We start from the raw sequence: 23,761 nt of genomic DNA on the forward strand, positions 1-23,761 counted from the left end.
TGGTTTGAGGAGGCAGTTCTGTTTTGGAATGTTAATAAATGCAGATGGAATGACGGAATTAGAAAATCACCATCTTGCAATCCCTAATGAAATAACAGATCCAAGGAATAATTAATGGATGCCAAAATCATTAGGTGAACACTGATGAAGAACTCTGGGGTGGAGGAATGAAGCCAACAGCCAGCCAGCAATCCTCCCAGAACCTGAAGCAGAACGATCAGGTATTGACTGCTAGTGGGATCAAGCCTCAGATTGTTTACAGAAAATACGACATAGAGACATATTAAATGACACAGTATGGAAGCAATTAGCTGAATCTACACTGCAGCTCATTTCACAAGGTAAACGACCTGCTTTCATCAGAAAGTCAAAAATGAAAAAAAAAAGGAGCGGGTACGTGGGGACTATTGTAGAATAAGAGAGACAGAGAGACATATCTGTCAAGATGTAACATGGGAACCTTCTTTCAAGCAGGCGAAACAGGAATTACATGCTTGGTACCATTCTTAGACCTGGCCCAGAAAGGCCCCTGCTCTGACCTCATATTTTAAAAATCTGCTAAAAGCCTATGTCTGCTCAGCCGTCTTCTAGACCACCATCTAGACCAGCCCTCTTCTAGGACCCCAGAATTATTTGTCTATTGCCGAGGCCTATATGGGCCCTTTCACTGGTTCATTCTCTGAAAAGTAAATTATGCTGGTTGTGTGCACCCACTTCCTGCCAAGGTCCAAAAGGTGGCCAAGCCGGAGGGTGGCTTTGGCAAATCACGTGGACAGAGCCTGGATATACGATGGAGAGCCACACATCTGCGATGAGACCTGGGGCAGAAGGGAAGCAAAGCACCCCAGGGTCCGGCCCCCGGCGCCCTGTCACACATCCGGGCATGCCACTCTAATGCCACTCTAATTGAAACCCTGCTTTCCTTGTTATTTTGTAGTATGTCTGTCAAATTGGAGGGTAAATTATATTTTATTTACCACTTTGCTAACTTAACTTATAACTTCTAAATATTTAGATATGTGATCTGTGGGTTTCATTTGCACTCTTCTTCCAGTCCTGAGAATGTTTGGGGGAAAGTCTATGCAGATATTTTTTAAAAACCATTACTAAGTATGATAATGACATGGTAGTTGTTTAAAATAAAAAATTTTCAGCAGTTAGACTTAAGGGTGAAATGACATGATGATTTGAATTTAATTTTAAATACTCTAGAAAAAAAACAATTGGGAGGATTGGAAAATCAAGACTGGCAAAATGGTGGTAATTTTTTAAGTCAAGTAACACGAGGCTCCACTATTCTATTATGTACTTTTATGGACGTTTGAAATTTTCTATAACAAAAAAGAAAAAATTTGCAGTGTTTGGCAAAGGAAAGCAGTGGTGACCTTCTTGAAAACATAGAATAAAAGGTTAAGAATTCCCAAGAATGTAATAACGCACAGCAAACCTGCAGTCAGGACGTGAACCGCTGCAGAGGAATGAGCAGAAGGACCTGCCTAACCCAGAGACTTCCACTGCTTCTCCAGAAGGGACCTGAGGAACACAGAACTGGAACTGGGTGGGAAAGCAGACGTGGAGCAAGGGTGTGCTCTGGCCAGGACAAAAGTCCTCCTTCTTGTATCCATGGGAACTCAGAACATAAACAGGATTACATTTCAGAGGTAAAGACAGGACATAGAGTTTTCTTAATGAAGCTTAAAAGATACTCATCCCCTAAGTTTACTCATATTTAGCTGTTATTTATGAATAATAAGGTTGAAAGTACTGTTCCTTTAAATCTTATCTTGTATAAATAATGCTTGGTTTAAAATCTGTTGCATGTTATGTGTATGTATGTATTTTATACACCCACACCCACATAAATTCTCTCAGGAAAAAAATCTAAGATTACTTACCGTAGTGAAAGAAAGACATAAAATATAATATTTCCCAAGATCAAAATAATCCAAATAAATGTATGATGGATGAGAAAGAGACCAGTGTAACGAAATGTACTCTGATTTTGGAAAGAGGTGGTTGATCCATTAACATTTATTGAGTCAACTACTAAGAATCCATTGTGATACTGCAAAATAATGTGTACTCTCACCTGTGGCTGGCTGAGCCAGTCTCATTCTTGATAGTTACAGATTATCCTCTTCTTACTCAGCACTCAGCTCCCACCTACTCACTGTGTGTCATACACAGAGAGGGAATACTTACCCGTATTTATCTCTTGCTTTCCACCAATGAACATCATTCTTTTCTAAGATGATATACTCTTGGCCTCTCTCTAATCTGAGATCATGTGCTTCTGTTGCTTGGAAATCATACATAGCTATAACTATTTCTTCACTATTATCTTCTTCTTCAGGTGGAATTGGTGGAGGAGGCCTTCGCTAAGAAAAGGGGACAAATGTGAAATTCAGTCTTCTGTTTGAAACCAGGTGTGAAGGGAAACAGAAATAGTTTGCACATCACCACAGAATAACACGGAACCTCAAGTCCACCTTGTGCACTCAGGGGAAGCCTCCCATGAGTGCAATGGTGTTGTTGCTACTGGACCTCTCATGGGTTTCAGAAAATAGCACATGAGCAAAAACTGTCTCTTCAGTTAAAAGGCTTCTGCTCAGCGTCAGGGCTGGCACTTCCACATGTGAGTGAACGGGAAGACTGAAGGCAGACCCGCCACTCAGTCGGCCTGCAGTGGGGAAGCACACTGTGGGGGGCGATCCTTTACCAGGTCTCCTCCCACTCAAAAGAGCTGGCATTTCTTTGTGCCTACGATATGCAAAGCACATACTTAGCACCTCACACACTCCTCCTCATTTTCTCTGCATTCTAATCCGATGAAGTAGAGTATGTAATTTCCATTTCACAACTGAGGAAACAATGGTTTAAGTAACCCATGTAAAGTCACTCCTATTGGATTCAGGTTGGATCAGGTCCTGTCTGGGTCCAAAGGACATGTGTTTTCCACCGTACCTAACTCTAACTCTTTGAAGGCATATGTTAAGTCACTGCAGTCACTCCTTTGTCATGACGGTGTGGTCTGAAGACTCAACTATTCCTTTAAAGTCTCACAGCTCTTACACAATTCTTGAAGCCAAAATACAGGCAGAATGCCAGATGATAATAGGGTCCCCAATGATAATATCAGATATAATTAAATCAATACTATTTGACACCAAGAAAAAAATCAAGTAAGACATAGCATATCTCTTTCTGATATGATTGGTGGGTGCAGGGTGGGGCACAGTATCACATGAACAAATATAAACATATTTAATAAACTGAAAATGTGTCCAAAAGTTAAAGACCACCTACCTTCTTTGGTTCTGGTGCTGGAGGTAGTGCTTTTCTTATGCCTAAAAATGACAATAACAAAAATAGGTCAAAATGCCATCTACCAATGACTGAAAGTTCTAAGGAAAACTGAAAATGAACACATAGACAAGAAATCTGCTCTGACTCACTCTGGTGCATGTTGCTTGTATCAGTGTTTTAGAACAGAGTTCTTAAATGTGATTAAAACTGGTTTGTATTTCTGTCTTCCTGAACAGGCTATAAATGTCATAGGGATTAGGGACATCTTACTCTTTATATACAAGTGAGATTACATCAAATAGAAAAGCTGCTCTGCAAAGGAAACCATCAACAAAATAAAAAGGCAGCCTACAGAAGGAGAAAAAATATTTGCAAACTATCCATCTGATAAGGGATTAATATTCAAAATACATAAGGAACTTATAAAACTCAATAACAAAAAAAAGAATAACTCAGTTAAAAATGGGCAAAGGACCCAAACAAACATTATCCAAAGACGACATACAAATGGTCAACAGATACATAGAAAGGTGTTCAACACGGCTAAATGCAAATCAAAACCACAATGAAATATTGCCTCACACCTAGGATGGCTACTGTCAAAAACACAAGAGATCACAAATGCTGGTGAGGATGTGGAGAAGGGGAACCCATATACACTGTTGATGGGATGTAAATTGGTGCAGCAACTATGGAAAAGAGGATGGAGGTTTCTCAAAAGATTAAAAATAGAGCTACCACATGACTCAGCAATCCCACTTCTAAGTGTAGATAGAAAGGAAACAAAATGAGTATCTCAAAGAGGTGTCTATGGCTCCCATGTTCATTGTCATGTTATTCACAATAGCCAAGGTATGGAAATGACCTAAGTGTCCATGAACAGATGAATGGATAAAGGAAACATGGTGCATATATACAATGAAATATTATTTAGCCTTAAAAAAGGAAGGAACTCCTGTCATTTGTGACAACATGGATGAACCTGAAGGGCATTATACTAAGTGAAATAAGCCAGACAGAAAAAGACACATACTACATGGTATCACTGATATGTGGAATCTTAAAAAAAATAAATAAAAGTCAAACTCAGAAACAGAATAGAATCTGTTTCTCTCAGATCATGTTTCTTTCTCACTATACAGGTATCCCCCATTGTTCAACAGTATGTGTTACACCACTTCACTTTTTCATATTTTTTATTGAAGTATCATTGACAGACAATCTTCTATTGGTTTCAAGTGTGCAATACAGTGGTTCAATAGTTACCCATATTATTAAATCCTCACCCCCACTACTGCAGTTACTGACAACAAAGGAAGATATTAGAGAATCATTGACTATATTCTCTATGTTGTACTACTATCCCCATGACCAACTTGTATTGATTCAGAATTTTGTGCCCCTTTAGCCCCTCAACCTTCTCTCCACCACCCCATCCCCTTCTCCAAGGTAAGCACCAGTCACTTCTCAGTGTATATGAGTCTACCACTATTTTGTTCATTTTGTTTTGTTTTGTTTTTAGATTCCACGAATAAGTGAAATCATATGGGATTTGTCTTTCTCCACCTGGCTTATTTCACTCAGCATAATACTCTCTAGGTCTATACATATTGTCACAAATGGCAGGACTTCTTGTTTATGGTTGAATAATATTCAATTGTGTATATGTACCACATCTTTATCAATTCATCTATTGATGAACACTTAGGTTTCTTCCATAACTTGGCTATTGTAAATAATATGATGAATATAGAGGTGCATATATCTTTTAGAATCAGGGATTTTGTTTTCTTCGGGTAAATCCCAGAAGTGGAATTATTGGGTCATATGGTTTTTCTATTTTTAGTTTTTTAAGGAGCCTCCATATTGCTTTCCACAGTGGCTGCACCAATTTACATTCCCACCAACAGCATAGTAGGGTTCCCTTTCCTCCACATCCTCACCAACACGTGCTATTTCTTGTCTTTTGGATATACACCACTTCACTTTTACAAAAGTTGTATTATACCTGCTTTTGCCAACCAAAAGAAATCTGAAGAGGATTTTCAGTCTCATGAAAAAAGGTGAAAACAGGGCTCAGTATCTATTTGGTAGCGAGCCTTTATAGGGAGAGCAGCTCCTTGAGTAGTGGGATTGGCCCCACCAGGCTCCTTCCCCGGGAACTACACTCAGCATCTCAGTCTCAGCATCCAGCCTCCATAGCTTTGAGCTGTGCCTGTGAGTATCTGTGCTTTACTTGGATTTATTTTGTGCATCTGTTGGCAAGATACGTCCTAATGTATCAGAAAAGCCTAAGAGAGGGTATTTTTGGGGTCTGAGAATGGTCAAAATGTATTCCATATAAATGAGTGGTTTATATTAATATAAAGTAATTCCTATTATATAAAATAATAATTGCTTCTTCACTTTATGCCATTTCGACTTATGAAAGGCTTCATTGGAACATTCTGCTTTCAGGTAATGGGAAACCTGTACTAATAATGTGTACATTCTGAGAACAATATAATTATAGAATAAAATGAATACTTACTACTCTCAAAAAGATTGTATTTTTCACATCCAGGTGCTAGTTTTTCAGTTTGTCTGCAACACTGATAACTTCCATCTGCCCAAAATTTAGGATGATATTTAATCATAATATTATTGTTGTTCTTTATTTCTGTAATTCATAGACACATTAAATGATTAGTGAAATCATTTACACAGAACCTTTGATAAGTAACACCATCAATCATTCTTTGCTTTTTGGATTCAATGTTTATTATGTGAACACTCTCATAACATCACATAATACAGCATTCAGAAAAATCCAAATGTTCTCTCACCTCCTTGTTTTGGCGAAGTACCTTTGTTAGCAAAAGTGACCTCTGCTATATTGTGATGGATAAACACAAAAGTCAGTTTGTTCTACCAAAGAATTTATGAGGATTGTGCAGAACAAATCACCCATTTAAACACTATGGACAAGTCAATTCATCCACACCAAATGTTAACTACATAGGCAATTTCTCAGAAAATACGAAATCCTGTTATCATAAAAGCCTAGTGCTTTATCATCTTCAAATATATTATACATTAAATGAAAGCATGTTTTTCTTAGAAACTATGTATACGACACTAGAAAGAATCAAATATAAAAAAAGGAAGTTATGTTCAACATGTATCACTTACAGTAACAGAATGTCCTTGGAGAAACATTATTGTAGATTAAAAGATCATAAATGCAAGATACATTTTACTTATTTTAGTGATAACAATGTTAGTATGTACAGATTAGTATTTCACTATATGAGTTTTACCTTCTTTTAACTTCTTCACCCACCGATCCCTACTTTGTGCACTAGGTGCAAAAACGTAAAGCGTGTTAGCATCATGAACAACCTAAAACAAAACAAAAGATGGAATAGGTGAGAAATACTAAGACACAGTACTTTTGTCTAGGATAGAGCCCTCTGTACTACAGGTACCAATAAATGACTCTGGAATGATCTAATAAAAGTCAGTTACTTCAAATCCAAAGAACCTAGATTCCTTTCTTACAAAAGCACACCTATTTCTTCATGTCTACACTGAATGGGATATACATTTTACAAGGGACTGTGTTTTTATAGAAAAAAGACATAAACAGAGGCCAGGATGCTTCACTAATCTTGTCCCTTCTTGCAGTGTAATTAACTGGAGTTACGGAGTTACTTAGGTAAACTTGGTGTAACAGGGATTATTTTAATCCAATATTATTTTTAATAATTCTAATCCAATATTTTTTCAGTAATATTTTAGATGAATGGGCTACTCTTACAGAGTCACTTTTATAGCTTCCTTTTGCCTCCATAAATAATTGCAGTAGCTAACTTCATTACACACCAGTCATCCTAACTCTATGCTATGTGCTTTATAGACATTAACTCAGGTAATCCTACCATCAAGGTATTAATATTTCTGTTTTACAGAGGAAGAGACTAAGGCTTATCACAGACCCTCCAGTCACACAGAATGCACAGCAAATGGTGTCCCCTAATGTTATGCTACTTAACCTGCCCATCATCATTTAGCTGGTAATCTAGAGAGCCAGGATCCTGACTTCAGAGCCCAAACTTTTAACCACAGTCCCTCTTTTAAATGTAACTCCTGGTGAGCAATTAAACAATATTATTTTTAGTATTTTTAATATTAATAACAACATAAAGCCCGGGAAATTAACCGAAGAATTTTGTCTTTGGTCTGCCATTTTACCCCTTCATGGTCAGCCATGAGGCAGATACACCTTGGGTGGCTAAAAAGAAGTATATAGCTAGAAACCTCCCTTCACCATGTCAACAGCCAGTGGATGGAACACAAATAGCTCTTTCATTGATAGAAAGCTGTTCCTGACTATATTCAGTAGACAATTCCTTCACATCCATTTTAATCAAATAAATGAAGCCTGACAGCAATATGAGCACATAGAACAAATAATGCTATGCTCCATTCAGTGATTAATTCATCCAACTAACACTGTCCTGGAACTGCATAAGCTACAAAATAAATCAAATGAAGCCTATTCCAAAACATGGGTAGAAATACCCTATTACAAGACAGAAAGTAAGACATGGTAGAGAGGTAAAAATAAAGTGCTAAGGGAGATGTACGGATGGATGGATGTTGCCTCATTTAGTTCATGGTTTTCACACCTGTGATACTGTGATTTAAAATAAGAAATACATGTTTTGTCTTCATTGCCTTCCTGGCACAGAGCTCCTAAAACTTTTGGAATTTCCAGTGCTGAGAGTGATAAAGATGTCTTTTGTTATCTAATGAGGTGACTTTTGGAAAGCAAAAGCGCAGACCGACCTGTGGGGAGAGGAAAGGGGTTGGAGATTGAGTTCAAGCACAATGACCAAATGATGTAATCAGTCATGCCTATGTAATGAAGCCTCCATAAAAAAACAAAAACGAGAGGGTTCAGAGAGCTCCTGGGTTGGTGAACACGTGGAGATTTGGGGAGCGGGCTCTGCATCCCTTCCCTGCACGTTGCCCTATGCATCTCTTCTATCTGGCAGTTCCTCAGTTATATCCTTTTATAATAAACTAGTCATCTAGTAAGTAAAATGTTTCTCTGAATTCTGTGAGCTGCTCCAGCAAATTAATCAAACCCAGGTGGGAGGGGCGTTGCATAGGAATCTTTGATCTATAGCCACACAGACACACACATCCACCCTTATATATGCGCTCAACAGACCTAACCAAGGAGATTTAAATCAGGCTCACATCTAGATCTGAGTGGTGGGTGTAGTGCTGATAGCAACAGCAGTAGTAAGAGAAGTAACAAGAAAATAGTAACAGCCACAAACAATCCTCTTGCTCTCACTGTGTATCTGAGCTGTTTATATGTCACCTAATTTCATCCTCACAACAACCCCTGGAAGTGAGCACTATTATTGTTATTATTCCCATTTTTCAGAAGAGGAAACAGATACAAAGCAGTGAAGTGACCAGAGATGGGGGTGGTGAGGCACTGGACAGGGTTCTGCACCATCTGCTGCGAGCTCTGGAATGTCAGGGCCCGACTCCTGAGCTCATGAGGCCCCTGTGCACCAACATCCTGCGTGGAAGCAAAATGGCTCAGGATGCCACAGCCATCCTCCTGGGGAGTAAGGATATATGTGTGTGTGTTCCAGAGAGGTTTTTAACTCCCCAAGTGACCTTGGACAAGTCACTCAACATCGGAAAGCTTCAATTTCCTCAGTCATAAATGAGGAGAGTATGATACTTAGCTCCCTTACATAATAGGATCACTATGAAGAAAAAAATAACTTGATAAGTTTTTTTTAAATTACAGTTTAATCGATACATAATGCTAATATTTTGTTTTGCATCACAAGCAGATTTTTAATCTCATTCCTGCTCAAATAGCTCACTCCTGCTTTTCTTGGCTTCTTAACACCTCATCCACTTTTCCAGTCTCAGCCCCCATTTCCTCCTCCTAACTGCTCTGTGCTAAATCTAAATAATAGCAGGTTAGGTGCGGGTTTTAGAAAATTCAGGACATTGATGGACTCTAACCAACCAAAACAAGAATAAGAAAAAGTTACAACCACAATGTAAGTAGTTCATGAAGAAGTACAATTACTATTAAAGTGGTAAATGAAACTATTAACCACCATATAACCCAGCAATCCTACTTCTAGGTATATATCCAAAGGGCATGAAACCTAATCTTGAAGAGATACCTACACTCCCGTGTTCATTTCAGCATTATTTACAATAGCTAAAACATGAAAACAACCTAAATGTCCATTGGCGAATGAATGGATAAAGAAAATATGGTGTGTATGTATGTATGTGTCTGTGAATATATATATACACACATACACATACACACAAATGGTATACTATTCAGTTTTAAAAAAGAAGGAAACTCTGCCACTTGCAACAACACATATGAACCTGTAGGACACTATGCCAAGTGAAATCAGCCAGGCACAGAGAGAAAAATGCTGCATCACGTGGCTCATCTGTGTAATCTCAAATGGTCACATTCATGGAAGTAGAGGTGGTTGCCAGAGGCAGGGGCAGGAAGATATTGGTCAAAGGGTACAAAGTTTCAGTTCTGCAAGCTGAATGAATTCTAGAGAGCTAATGTACAACACGGTGACCATAGTTAATGATGCTGTGTTGTATACTTGAAATTTGCTAGGAGGCAGATCTTAAGTGTTCTCACCTCAAAAAGAAAAAAGAAAATGGTAACGATGTGAAGTGGATATGTTAATTAAGTTAGGTTGATTGTCATCATTTCACAATGTATATCTATATCAAGACATTGGGTTGTACAACTTAAATATATACAATTCCTATGTGTCAATTATACCTCAGTATGGCTGAAAAATTATTTTAAAAATCAACCCCCAAAACAATGATAGGAAACTGTAATGTCAAATAGTAAGCATGGCTAAAAGTCCAGAACTGCATTGTCACAAAAATTTGCCAGCTCACCTGAAATGGATATTTATTTTGACAGGGAATGACACCATCTTCATTCTTCACTATTTCCACACATTTGATTTTTGAAACATCAATAAATCCTTTTCTGTATTTTTTCTGTTTGAAGGAAAAAAGGGAGAACCATTACAATAATAAGATATAAGAAAAAATGTTATTAGTAGTATTTGTTGGTGAAATCACTGTTTCAAAATATTACAATTTCCTTAATAATTATCTAATGTCTACCTTTATTGTTAAAACTGTTTAAAATACTAATACTGTGAGGATTATAATCAAAATGATTAAGTCCTTTTATTTCAAGAGATGAAATTTTCCAATCATTCTCCCCAAAACACCTTACAACAGAGAAATGGGCTCCCTTTTATTGTTACTTTCACCTCTCAGACACATCTTTTTAACTTCCTCACCTTCTTGGTGACAGCCCCCCAAAAGGAAACATCGAAGTCCAAACCAATCAACTCCATGTACTTGATCACAGATGCTAGTGCCAGCCAGCTACAGTTCTCCCCTAGCACACAGAACTCAGGAGGATGTGAGGTGGACTTCAGGTGTTTACAGAAAGCCCCCCTTGCAAATTCTATTGTCGAATGTTCTACTCATTTCCCCTGTCACCCTCCCTCCCAGCTCACTGCAAATCTGCCTGTGACATTTAACTCCTGGCACATCAGGACCCCACCCCACCCCGATCCGACCACCCCCCACACCAAATCACCCACACCCCTGAGCTTAGTAACCTCACTTCTGAGATAAATCAGAGGGGAAAATCCCAAAGAATATGAAGTAGTACGTGCAAACATAAGCTGATAAACATTACAGATTATTAAAAACACAATATAGAAATAAAAAAGGTTTCCTGAATGGCATTAACTGATACATTCCACACAAGAACCTGTGTAAACACTACAGTTCCTTGGGGAGCCAGGAGAGGGTAGATATTCATATGATAAAGAAGAGAAGGAAAAGTAGAAAAATGAAGAACACTGCAGCATTTGGGGTGACCCAGCCATCCTCTGGACTGATCATTCAAAACTGCTTCATCTAATATTCTCAAATTCCCTTGTGGTCACAATCTCTGGGCGCCCTACCCTACTGCCCGGAACCTGCTCAGCCTCCTCACGTCACCATAAGACTTTCAGACCTGCCCATTCTCCCAGACCATCAGCTCCCATCTGACACCTGACTAGACTACTCCAGAGGTCATTTCACCAGAGCGTCCTCTCCCTGCTCTCTCTCCCTCCTCCCACTTCTCTTTCTCTCTCTCTGTCTCTCAAGTCCCCTGACATTTTTGTGTTCTCTCAAGTTTGTCTCGAGTTCTAGCCATACCTTTCCCTATTCTTACACACTTGGCTGAAGATAAAAAAAAAAAAAAAAATCCTATTTTTCTTCTCTATGCTTAGCTCGGCCTTACTGCTGCTCCTCAGTTCTTCTGTGTATCTCTGGTGGGTACATGGAACCCATGAACACCTCTGGTGGGTCTTCAGAACGACAAACCCTTCCCATTGCCCTCATCCCAGCAGACAATCTCATTCACCACTATAAAGAGGAGGGAGCAGCCACCCCACAGGCACACCCCCAATTTCTTCTTTCTGCAGGTCAAAAGTACTCTACATCCTTTTCTCTTTCATCTTGTCTCTAAGAGAAGGTTAAAGGACACAACAGTCAAGATACTGTAATTGATGCTTACTACATGTTATTTCATTCAATGCTCACAAAGCCCCTCATTTTATAGATGAGGAAACTGCAGCTCAGACAAGTTAAATGCATTACCCTAAAACCTCAGTGACCCCCCAAATCCCACTAAACCCTGAGATGTCCCAGCTGCAGAGTGATGACACAAATAATGGAGCCAAGTCCCTGAGGGGGCAACAAGGACTCTGGGCATGAACTAAGCTTCAGCCAGGATAGGAAGAAAGACATTCTCTCCACTCCTGCTCTTCTAAGGGTCTTCTTTCTCCTGCCTGTGGACACATTCAGGCCAAGAACCCTTCTTCTGGCCGTGCTACTGCCCTAGCTCTTCTCTTGCCTTCCTGAAAGAGAGGCGGTGGTTACGCCCGCGGTGCTCATTTCCTTTCCACCCACTCCTTAACCACTTGCAATCTGCCTCCCAGCTCACCACACCTACTGAAGGCAGTCTCAAATACACCACCAATGACTGAACCAAAAGGTCTTTGCTCAGCTGTCACCGCCTTAGACTTCCAGGAGGCAATGGGATGCTGAGCTCTCTTCTTGCTGCCTGGCCCTGACTTTGGGTGTTCCTGGTTTCTCCTCCTCCCCTGCCCCTCACTTTCCCTCAGGATAAGACCTGTCTGTCCTGTGTAAGCAACTCCATCAAGCAATACACAAAGTCAAGGTAGAGAAGCTCATTTTCTGGGGAAAAGGCCCAAATATTGTGCCATTTCATCCTCACAGCTACTCTGGGGGGTTAGTTTACAAGGGGAAGAAACTAAAATTAAGTCAAGTGCCCAAGTTTACCTGCAGGAAAACAGACATAGTGTTTATTACACAATGTAGTAAGTACTGTACATTAAAAAGATGCTAAAAGAACATGGAGGAACTGGGGCTTTCATGATAACTTTAAAAGAGAAATTCTGATATGTGATAGGGAAGGAATGAAGAGCATGTGATAGGGAGGGAGTGGACAGCACATGTGAAGAAAAACATATCCCAGAATGACCTCAACTGCCTTATTCGTGAAACAGGAATAATAATATTATCTTCTTCATAGCTATGATTACACAGCTATGAGAATTAAATGAGTTAGTATTTGCAAAGTGCTTAAAAGAGTATCTGGCCCATAATATGACGTCTGTGTTTGCTACACTGGGTTGAAGGACTGCTGCCTGACACGGGATGGCAACTGAGCAGCAGCCACCCAGGAAAGACCTGGTCTCAGTGTGAAGGGGTCTGGCCAGACAGCACCACCAACTCTGCTCCAGTTCATGGGCAAAAGAAATTGCCAGACTGCCATTCTCTCATTGACAAGTCACACATGCTCCTTGTAGAAGCCTCAGAAATTACGAATAGCACAAAGAGAATCAAATGACCCTCATCCCCTAACTCTGCAGAAAATTACTATTGACATCAATGGAGTTTTTCCAGACATTACTCTCAGGGGTCATCTGTCACCTGCCAATTCTCTTAGCCCTTGAGCAGCAGGCTTGTGTGGTTGGCTTCCAAGATGCCCACTGCCACCCATCACGTGTCCCTGCCACCAAAAGCAGTTGTTAGGTGCGCGTCAATCTACACAGGAAAATTTGGGATGACTTGCATACTGAGTGGACTTATGCCCTCTAATCTTATGTTCTGTGACATATAATCTATTCACATACTGCACTAATATTTGGGTTTGCAGATAAAGGTTCATCCTTAAGTTGCTCTTTTATGGTTTTATCTACCCCACCAGCAAATACTGATTGGCAGTGGAGCACAGTGCTGCAGCTTCAAAGTTCTGGAAGGGGGGTTAGGGTCTCCTCAAGGGGAAGTCACAATAATATGGTAGGTGGAAGAAGAAGAGCCAACAGATTCATAAGCAAATAATCCAAAGTCCTGTGAATGCACAGTGTGCTCTGGTGTGCAGTGATTGGGCCAGAAGCTGAGGAAGTTACAGGGAGGAAGTGACATTTTGATTTGGTTTCTAAAGGATAAGTAGGAGTTTTCGTGTAGAGAAAGGAGAGAAGAAAGTTCTAGGCAACAGATACAAAAGCACTGGTTTAGGGAACAGAAAGATGCTCACTGTGGTTCAGAGTGGTTCAGGCAAAGTGCAGGAAATGACACCAGAAAGGTTATGTTAGACCAAATTAGGAAGATGCCTGTGTGCCAGACTCAGGAGTTTGGACTTACCCTGCACAGTTCTAGGTGGGGCATGAGGAGTGCTTATACTGAGGTCTGTTTGAGAAAACCTAGTTATTAATGGCAGTGTGATGAATGGAGAGAGACAGGGAGGCCAGCTAGGAGACTCTGGCAGTAGCTCAAGGTTGTAAACCCAGCCAATGGCAGTAAGGGGAGGAAAGCAGAGATGTGGGGGTATCAGGAGACAGAGTCTACATGACTCTGTGAGCAATTAGACGTGGGGACTGAGAGGAGAAGGAGTGAGAGCCCCTTGGACTGTGTTGGAGTGACCAGCAGCATCAACACCCAGAACCATGATAAGGAACATGAAAGGAGAAGCAGGTTTGAGGTCTGAGTGACAACTGGACAACCAGGTAGAAATGTTTGGAGAGAGTTAAAATATGGTGCTTGAACTCACAAATGCTTAGCACTCTCCATAATTCTGCTTTTCACAACACATATATGGTAAATACAGAAGAACATTATTCTCACAATGAGCCAGGCACTATGTTAGCCTGGATAACTTAATGAATCTTCACAACAGTATATGAGAACTGTTGTCATCCCATTTAACAAATGAAGAAAATCAAGACTAACTGAGTATAACTAACAAGCCAAAAGTCACTCAATAAACCAGGATTTAAACTCTAATTCCAAACCTGAATTAAGTGCACTCAATAAGCCCGGATTTAAACTGTAATTCCAATCCTGAATTAAATGCCACATACACTTGAGTACCTTGATATCACTTAACTAAGTATAAAATAAAATCAGTGGTAATTTCTTACACTTGTATCTCTTAACTGTAAGACCAAAACAAGCTCATGAATTAAAGACAAAACTATACAACAAATAAAATTTAAATTAACATTACTTGAATGTGATGCATGGGGTATTTGCTGGAAGTGAATTCCTCTCCCAAAGCCAGTTCTTTGGGTGTCCATATGTTTGCATTACTGTGTGCCACGTGATGTCCTCTTCCACCCTTTCCCTCAGTTCCAACTACAGGGAACCTCTGTTTGTACACACATTGTCATCCTATCATTAAGCCTCCATTTGGTACCATTAAATTGCTTAGTGTTCAGTCAGCCTGTGTTCTCTCTCAATAAGTCTCAGCAACTAAAACATCATAAATACAAACCCAAAAATGGGCTGTTTAGTGACTGGGACCATCCAGAGGATATAGGCAAGGAAATATGTGTTTATTTATAAATATCTATATGATGTATATATTATACACACACACGTATTGCTGGGGGATGATGAGTAATAAAATATTGCCATCAAACTAAGAACACAAAATTTTAAATTCCTAGAATGTGCAGTTCTCAGCAGACTAGGTTAGCACTAAAACTTGCTGTTAACATTCACTGCCTTCCATCGTGACAATTCCTTCATTAAACCCCATTCATCAAAGACTGCTTCTGGCTTCCTCCTACCATAGCCAAGGCACAGATACCAAACAACCACGATGGAGATTAAAAAGTATATAACTTCTTGTTCTTAAGGTATTTGCAACCAGATATTTGCTAAGGTCAAGTAAAAGAACTGTAATTGTTTACAATGAAAGTTCGGATGGGTCGATATTCAACAGCTAAAAAGTTCCAATCAACTTTTGAAAATGAAAGAAAAGAAAATGACACAGTCTACTGAAAATCTCCAGAGAGTCAAAAGACCTATTCTGTACATGAGAGTAGCTCATTTCCCTTCCACACACAACAGACTTAAAAGAATGGGTCTCAAGTGCAGGAAGACACATTCATCAGGAGAAACAAGAAAATGGATTTGGCATTTTTCTTATGGGTTGAAAATAATTTTGTGTAGATGTTTCTGGCATCAGGAGAAATAGATTAAAATTTAAAGTCATTTCCAACTTGGTGAAGCTGTGATAAGATGCCCCCACTTTATCAAGGACTAAATTCCAGTGAAATATGAAAGAAAGTAAAAACAAAAACTTGGCATCCTAACATTTTTTCCTCCCTTTTAACCAGTTCATAATAATAACTGACATAGATACTTTATATTTTATAAAGTGCTTTTATGCTATAAAATAATTAAAATCACACTTTTACATTAAGAGGCCAGTGGTTACATATATAAACATGGTTTGATTATTGTTTTTAACATAATATCCAGAATAAAAGCAAGATGTGGTAACATTTCTATAAAGAATTTGAAGGCAAAAAATTCCATTTCCAAACTCACAGAATAATCTTCATATATAACTGTGCTGATATAGGTGATTATAAGGTTTCTAAAGACACTTTTTTTTACTGTATTTAAAGCTAAAGCTACCCCCCACCCAACCCCCCTACCCCTGCAGTGAGTGGTCATGTCCTCTTATGACTTTTTCTAGCTTCTGGCTGGCAAATCCTCCTGGATCTATCCTCTTCCCATCTCCCCTTTGTGGCCCAAGGGCACCTTTATAAACTATTACCAGGTATGATGCATTACAGTTTAAAGCAAAATTTAATTACGTGTTTTAAAATAAAACTAAAAGTGATTTACCTAATTTAATTCTTATAATTAGTAGAAGTTGGAATGAGCAATGTAAAAATAAATGTATATGGATCCCTTACTTTATAAATTTCATGTAACAGACTTCCAAATTCAAGGAATTCCAGAATTAATAAATTCAGTACAAAGACTGCAGTCCCTTGGCACAGAGATGATGCCAGTGATCGCAGATTGCCATATTATCCTCTTTGTCTTGGAGGCCCACCTAGCCTGCATTTTCCCATCTCCATGCATTTAGGTGAGACCACGAGACTGAGCTCTAGCCAAGGTAGAGTAGTACAAGCGATATAACACAACTTCCTGTCCTCTAGAACTTTCCACACCACCCTCCACATGCCCCCTCTTCTCCTGACCCCAGTTGGATGTAGAAGACCCAGTGGAAAATTCTGAGGACTACAAGGCAATGGACTGATAATCGGTTCAAGTTTTATTTTGGGGGTGATGAGTATGCTCTAAAATTGATTTGGTGATAGTTGCCCAACTCCATGAACATACGAAAAACCACTGAATTGCACAATGCAAGTGGTAAATTGTATGATATGTGAATTATAATTCAATAAATAAACAAACAAAAAAGATAAGGGAGCCATTAGATGGAAGAAGCCCGGATTCCTGAGTCCATGACCCCTCCATGTGGAGGGGAGTCATAAATAAAGTAAACAAGAAATAAACTTTCTATTGTGTTAAGGCATTGGGTTTGGGGAGATTTTATGCTAGAGCAATAAGCTCTCTTTCATAGCACCTTCTAGAATAAGAAGATCCCGTATTTCAACTATTCACTATTTCATATTCCTTGTCCATAAAGGGAACATAAATAGATGCTCTGATTCAGTATGTTTACATCCCCCGCCCCCAGAAGTTTCATCATTTTATACCTATGCCACCAGATTCAGATCACAAATCCCAGCACTGAGTTTCATATAAGTTCTTATTTCCAAGTGAAACATTTCCCTGTGCACCACTCTTGGCAGGAAATGTGCCCAAGTGAGAGGTCTGCTCCAGAACCTAAATATTGCTATAAAATCCATTCTCTATTTCTCTGCATTTTCTATATTTTATCAGTAAGGAATTTGAAACTTGGTTGGGTTGGAAACTCAGTGTTTCCCAAAGTAAGCTATAGTGGTATGTGAGGTGGTTTTAGCTGGAACTTGGACAAAGTTTATTGTTTGTAGTTTTATGGTTACCTTTTATTAATGGTTTTCCATTTACTAAGTGATACAGTTTCCTCTCAAAATTAAGTCTATTTAAGGGAAAAAAATAACATTATTTACAGGAAAATATTAAGTAAATAACAGTACTTTGTCATGCACACATATATATCAAAATCATGTAAGTAATATGCATAGTGGCTGAAATTTGGGCAACAGTGGGTTAAATGATCTCTTCATTTCCAATGCCAACATTTCCTGATTTTCATTATTTTGGACCTGTCACTGTATCCCTCTACCACCTGACCTGCCCGGTGTACTCCCCACTGCATAAATTAAGAGAACACTGAGATTACTGATTTATGTGTGACAAGATTTAGTCCACAGGTACACTCAGCTAAAATCCTCATGAGTGTTACACGGAAGGGTTCTCAGCCACCTCTCTTCAGCCACAAGCATTCCTGCATAAATCCCAAAAGCTTACTTGCAAGACTAATGCTCTAGATTATATACTTAAAAAATAAAAACCAACAGAAACAATAAAAGAGATAAATCAGTTAAAAGATTAAGCAACATCACTTTAGTTGACAATGGGCCAGAAGTAGGCAATCAGTTCTTGTGTATATGAAGATTCTGCCTTTGGAGTTATTCCAATTTAGAAACAACTCATTCGTCCACCCAGCCACCCAATTCATCCAGGATTAAGTGAATTTCTGGTTAAGAAATAACATTAATTTAACATCATCCCCAAACCCGGTGCCTGGTCTTACCATCCTTCTTTCTTTCTCATCACGTCCTTCTTCGAGGCAAGCACCTCAAAGGTCGATAAATGTCGCCAAGTGGCCACTCAGTGAAGACATACACATTGCCTCCCCAGGCCCTGTGACAGTGCCTGGCGTGTGAGAGCCTAGCATGCAGCAGGCACCCAGGAACTTTGCTGAATATGTCAATGGCTGAATGCAACATGAATGCACAGGCAGGGCATCAGCTGGGTGGGGAGGAGATCTACTTCAGGTTAATTTCCCAAAAACCAGTGCTGGCCACCATTTGACTATACCACTTCAGAGAAGAGTTTCAGCTGCTTTTATTTTCACCACTGCCCTCTCAGGCATATCCCCTCCCAGTAGGCACAAGCAGGCCAAGAAATTGTCAGGACCAGGAAGCCCTGCCTCCTCCATGGTGCACTGCCGCCTGTGTGAACACCCAATTGACAGAGTAGCTGTCATGTTACAAGCCTCAGAGATGCTCTTACTGCTCTCAAGGAAGCCCTCCTCAACCATTGCATATGTCACTGCAAACCTCTGCTTTTTTTCCAGCAGTAAAAGAGCAGGAAGGCCCTTCAACCTCAGTTTCAGCCCTCGGGCTTTTCGAGGTATCACGGCCACTTGGCTTCTACAGCAGGGATTCTGAGCACATGTGCGTGTGTGTGTGTGCATGTTCTGAGCCTTTCCAAGTGGACAACCCTGTGTTCAGGCTTTTCTAATGACACTTTATAAATCTTAACGAAAGTGGAAATAACTAGAAACACACAAACACTATCTCTTACCAAGAGGAACTTGGGGGAGATAAGCTTTGTGTGTTTCTGGTGGGTGAGAGTTACAGACAGCAAACAGGGCAAGATAAAAATTGCAATTTCCGGGATAGGTGGTGGTGGCAGTGGTAACCAGCAAACACACAGGGGCACACTCTGTGGGTTCTGCACACTGCACAAATCTACAACTGGAGCTATTCCCACCCCCACTCCCAGTATCTGCCAGTGTCTCCCAGGGTCGGGGCTGAACGGATTGATGAAGTGATAGTGCAGAGAAATGACCAACCTGGGATCAGGAAGCCCCTATGGCAACTGCCCCAGAGCCTCACTCCAAGAGGCTGACCCATGACTCACTAGTTCTCTAGTTCTCTCCAGGGTTAAAGTCATCACACTGCAGTTTTCTTCTTATACTTTAAAAATATTAAGCTGCATGTAGTGGTAGCTTCCAATCTGCTTGTGCTCCTAAGAGAGCAACATCTCTCTTTTTTTTTCCTCCAATGAAGACAATTAGCCATGTTGGAAAAAGCTCCTTGCCTTGTTTCTACTCAAGCCTAGTATTGCAAGGTGAGAATGAGGAGAAGAGTGAGGAGGCGAGGGAAGAAGGGGTGAAGGAACCACTGGGAGAGCATCTGCAACAAAGGCAGAAATGTGAGTCTTCAGTAGGAAAGGCTGAATGCCCACTGACTGTCCCCTCAGTAAGACACTCAAGGAAAACTACACAGAATTGCCTCCTTTTATGTTCCAGGAGCTTCTGTGGCCCTACTGGATACTAATCACTGCCTTTACAACGGTTTCTATAGGAATATTCACTTTGTGTTGCAAATAATCAATTTACAGAAAACTTCTGCAATGCAACCTCACAAATGGGAACATGCCACAGAAAAAAATATTTTTGAAACAATGTCTTCCATTGCATGGGTGCTTGATGACATCAAGGAAGATGTGTCGATATATTCTGAGGTATGGTGACAGCATTAAGATTCTACTGAAAATGGGGACTCTTCTTTTGTCTTTTGGAGATGGATACTGAAGTATCTGTAGAAGAAATGGTATGACTTCTATGAAATAGTGAAGACAGAAGGGAAACACATCTCAGGGTGGGTTATTCGGATGTGTACTGGGTACATAGAGGTCATGGTACTATTCTGTTGGCTCAAGTATATTTGAAACCTTCCATAAGAAGGCTAAAAAATACTACTTACCATCACATTTTTAAAAATCCTAATCGAAGTTGTAGTGGGATCTATTTACAAAAACTTCCTGTGCAAGTATAGGAAAAGTCCATTATGAACTGGTAGAAAGTGGTTATGGGCATATTACTTAATGGCTACTGATAAAAGCTTTAACTGTCCTTGTAGAAATGTGTATACTAGATTCAGAAGAGGAAACAACAGTCCTGCATGTTTACGCAACGGCTGTTAGACATCACATTTACACAGCTCCTTGCATCCATCAATCTCAAAATGTTCCATTATTAATTACAGACTACTCGCCCTGGTAAAGTATTATTTATCATCTGCATTTTGCAACTGGGTAAATGGATCATGAAGTTAAACTGACCAAGGGCAAATGAAGAAGATACAGAACTAGAGACTTCTCTGCTCCTTATTGGCTCTCGCAGCCACGGGCATAATTAAACTGTTCATCTCCTCTTAGTTTGCTATTGCTAATGCAGTTAAAAGTCAACCATGTTGCAGAATATATGGACATTCTGAGAGATGAGCCCCACTGCCAAATACAAGATCCCCAAACTCAACCAATATTTGGTGTTGACGACCCAGGAAAATGTTGGAATTTGAATGAGATTTAACTTGGCCAAATTTTAAAAATCTGACTGCTAGCCTGGAATAACAGCAACTATTTTAAATTATATACTATTCAATTGCCAAATTGATAGCTGTTTCACTGCTCTGTGTTTCCTGGCTCTCATGATTGGGAGCTTTACAACTGTAAACTCTTCATTCCTGGTTTTAAAAGGAAGCAGGTCACGCGGGATAGTCCTCAAATCAAGAAGTGTTCTATTCCACTGACAAGACAATAAACAAAGCCAGGAACTAACTTAAATATCCTCACACCTTTCTATTATCTCCTCTACACCACCTCGCCCCTTCAGCAATTTTAGTCAACATTTACACAGCATCTGCTTGTGTCCTCAGGAGTTTCCAACTGATTGGGAAGAGATGATCACTCACAAGGCAGTGCGGAAAGTTCTACAGTACACAAAGTGCAGTGGGACATAAAGAAGAGGTTAATTCTTCCAGAAAAGACTCAAAGAAGGATGCATTGAAAAGTACCTATTTGAGCTGGGTCTCAAAACATGAATAAGAGTTTTCCTGGAAAAGAAAGGAGAAAAGTGTATCACAGACAAAGAAAACACCACCACAAAGGCCTGAGTCACAAAAGAGCTTGGCAGATCTGGGAGCTGTAAGCATGTCAGCGTGCCAGTGTGTTGAGATGCACTGAGTGGCACAGGTGGAAGAGCTGGGGACTGAGAAGGTGAAATGGGACCAGATTGTGAAGGGCTCTGCATGTAACGCTAAGGGACTGCACTTAATCTTTAAGGCAATGAGGAACCATAGCCCTAAGTGATTATATTTTGGCATGCAAGGGTCCAGGGTGCTAAAAAATAGAAAGCTGAGCCTGGCTCTGTTACTTGGTGTGCTGTTAGTCTTCAGAGGAAGAAAAGCTGGTAGCTTTTATGAAATAAAAATAAAAGGACAAACCACTTTGCTTTAATATCTCCTTAGTCTAAGAACAAGAAGGATTCTGTAACATGGCTCTTACTGTTTATGAGTAAATACTGGAGCCAGAATGCCTTAGTTTGAATCCCAGCTCTGCCACTTACTTGCTGTGTCTCCTTGGACAAGTTACTCAAGCTTTCCTTGCTTCAGTTTCTTTAATGGTAAAATAGGAGGAATAATGGCACCACAATTTCATAGGTTTGTTGTAAGAATTAAGAGTCAGTTCATACTAAGCTCTTGGAAGAAAGCTGACAAATGGCAAACTATATTAACCCTTAGCGAAAATAAAAGCAAGAACCACTAGTTCTTTTTAAGGAAAGATCTTCACATCTACCTTCTAGACTCCAAGAAAGATCTCCCACAAATGATGTCAAATTTGACTATCTTATAAAATAAAATGGCATGAATGAAATTCTTTCTTGGGCCATGACAAATATCAGAAGAACATAACAGAAATGACCAGTGTCTACAGCATCCACTCTCTTCAATCAGAAAAAGAGGTTAACCTTTACTTCACAGGTTTGCGATTCTGTTTGCAAAAAAAGATAGTTAATGCTTCACATGACTGTACTATTTTTACCATTTGAGGCTATTATTTTAGTTCTGTCTTGCAGTATGAAACCAATACTGAATCAGCAAGCAGCTATATTAGGACTTCCTTTTTACGTTAGAGACAGTTGATCTCTGGTAAGACACAGCCTTAACACATACTAGCACAGAACACCTTTGGTGAGAAATTCCTCTTCCTTCAAAGAATAATAGTACTATTACAAAGACACACTTTTACCAGTGTGTTAGGCTTCTTTGAGCGCTAAATCATGGTCTGATGAATATAAAGATTAATATAGGTCTGATCCTTATGTAAAAACACAAGTTAGCCAGCCAAAAAGAATCACAAAATTACACAGAAGTAGTACAGCACAATGGTTCAGAGCTCGAGAATCAGACAGCGTGGGCTGGGTTCTTGGTTTTGCCACGTACTGCCTCTGCAACCTTGGGCAAGGGACTCAAGCTCTCTGTGCTTCAATTTCCTCATCTGTAAAATGGGAATGATAACTGTATCTACCTTATAAAATGAAGAGAATTGAAGTTAATACTGGCAAAGCGCATAAGACCATGCATGACACACGATGAGCATGATAGAAGTATCTGCTGAATTTTTTTAAAAAGCCTACAAAAGGCCCCAAAGACCTTCTGTTCCTAAAGCCAGGGGGCATCTTCGTTTTCACTGTGCAAAAGGGTGTGCACAGAGGAGGAGCAGGAAATGATAACAAGAATGTTTTCTACTGTCTTTGTTTTTAAAGTAGAAATATATTACTTCTTAAAGTGTTTTTAACCAGACAGAAGAACTTGAAATATTCCATCAGCCAGGTTCTTACCAAAAAAATGGTCTTACAGGGTAGGTGTTTCTCCATTTACAGAGAAAGAAACTGTGACTTACAGAGGTTTATCAATTGCCCACTGGCATAACTGGTAAATGACAGATCCAGGATTCACAGCAGATCTCTCTGGCTCCAAAGCCTACTTCACATCCCCTCAGGAAGCTGCCTCCTTTTAGGATAAACAGTATTGAGTGGATTAGATCTAATTATTTCAAATTTACTTTCCTAATCCCAATTTCTCCCTTGTCCCTAATTCTGTGCTCTGACTACCAAGTAAGACATCTCTCCATATTTTTTCATTTAAATCTCTTTAACATGATTCAAAAT

General features: G+C 39.7%; 1 protein-coding gene across 3 annotated transcripts in view; it reads right to left on the bottom strand.

The window, feature by feature from the left end:
* The window catches only part of TEC (tec protein tyrosine kinase), a 139,970-nt gene that overhangs the window by 46,419 nt on the left and 69,790 nt on the right, over positions 1 to 23,761 (bottom strand). For all 3 annotated transcript variants that reach the window (XM_057502197.1, XM_057502196.1, XM_036892578.2), the window contains exons 3-7: positions 10,279 to 10,383; positions 6,606 to 6,687; positions 5,837 to 5,965; positions 3,307 to 3,347; positions 2,203 to 2,378 (exon numbers count right to left, since the gene is read on the bottom strand). In XM_057502197.1, the coding sequence (XP_057358180.1) occupies positions 2,203 to 2,378; positions 3,307 to 3,347; positions 5,837 to 5,965; positions 6,606 to 6,687; positions 10,279 to 10,383 (533 nt within the window). The remainder of the gene's footprint in view (positions 1 to 2,202; positions 2,379 to 3,306; positions 3,348 to 5,836; positions 5,966 to 6,605; positions 6,688 to 10,278; positions 10,384 to 23,761) is intronic.

This window comes from Manis pentadactyla, chromosome 5 (genome assembly GCF_030020395.1).
Source record: "Manis pentadactyla isolate mManPen7 chromosome 5, mManPen7.hap1, whole genome shotgun sequence".
NCBI lineage: Eukaryota > Metazoa > Chordata > Mammalia > Pholidota > Manidae > Manis > Manis pentadactyla.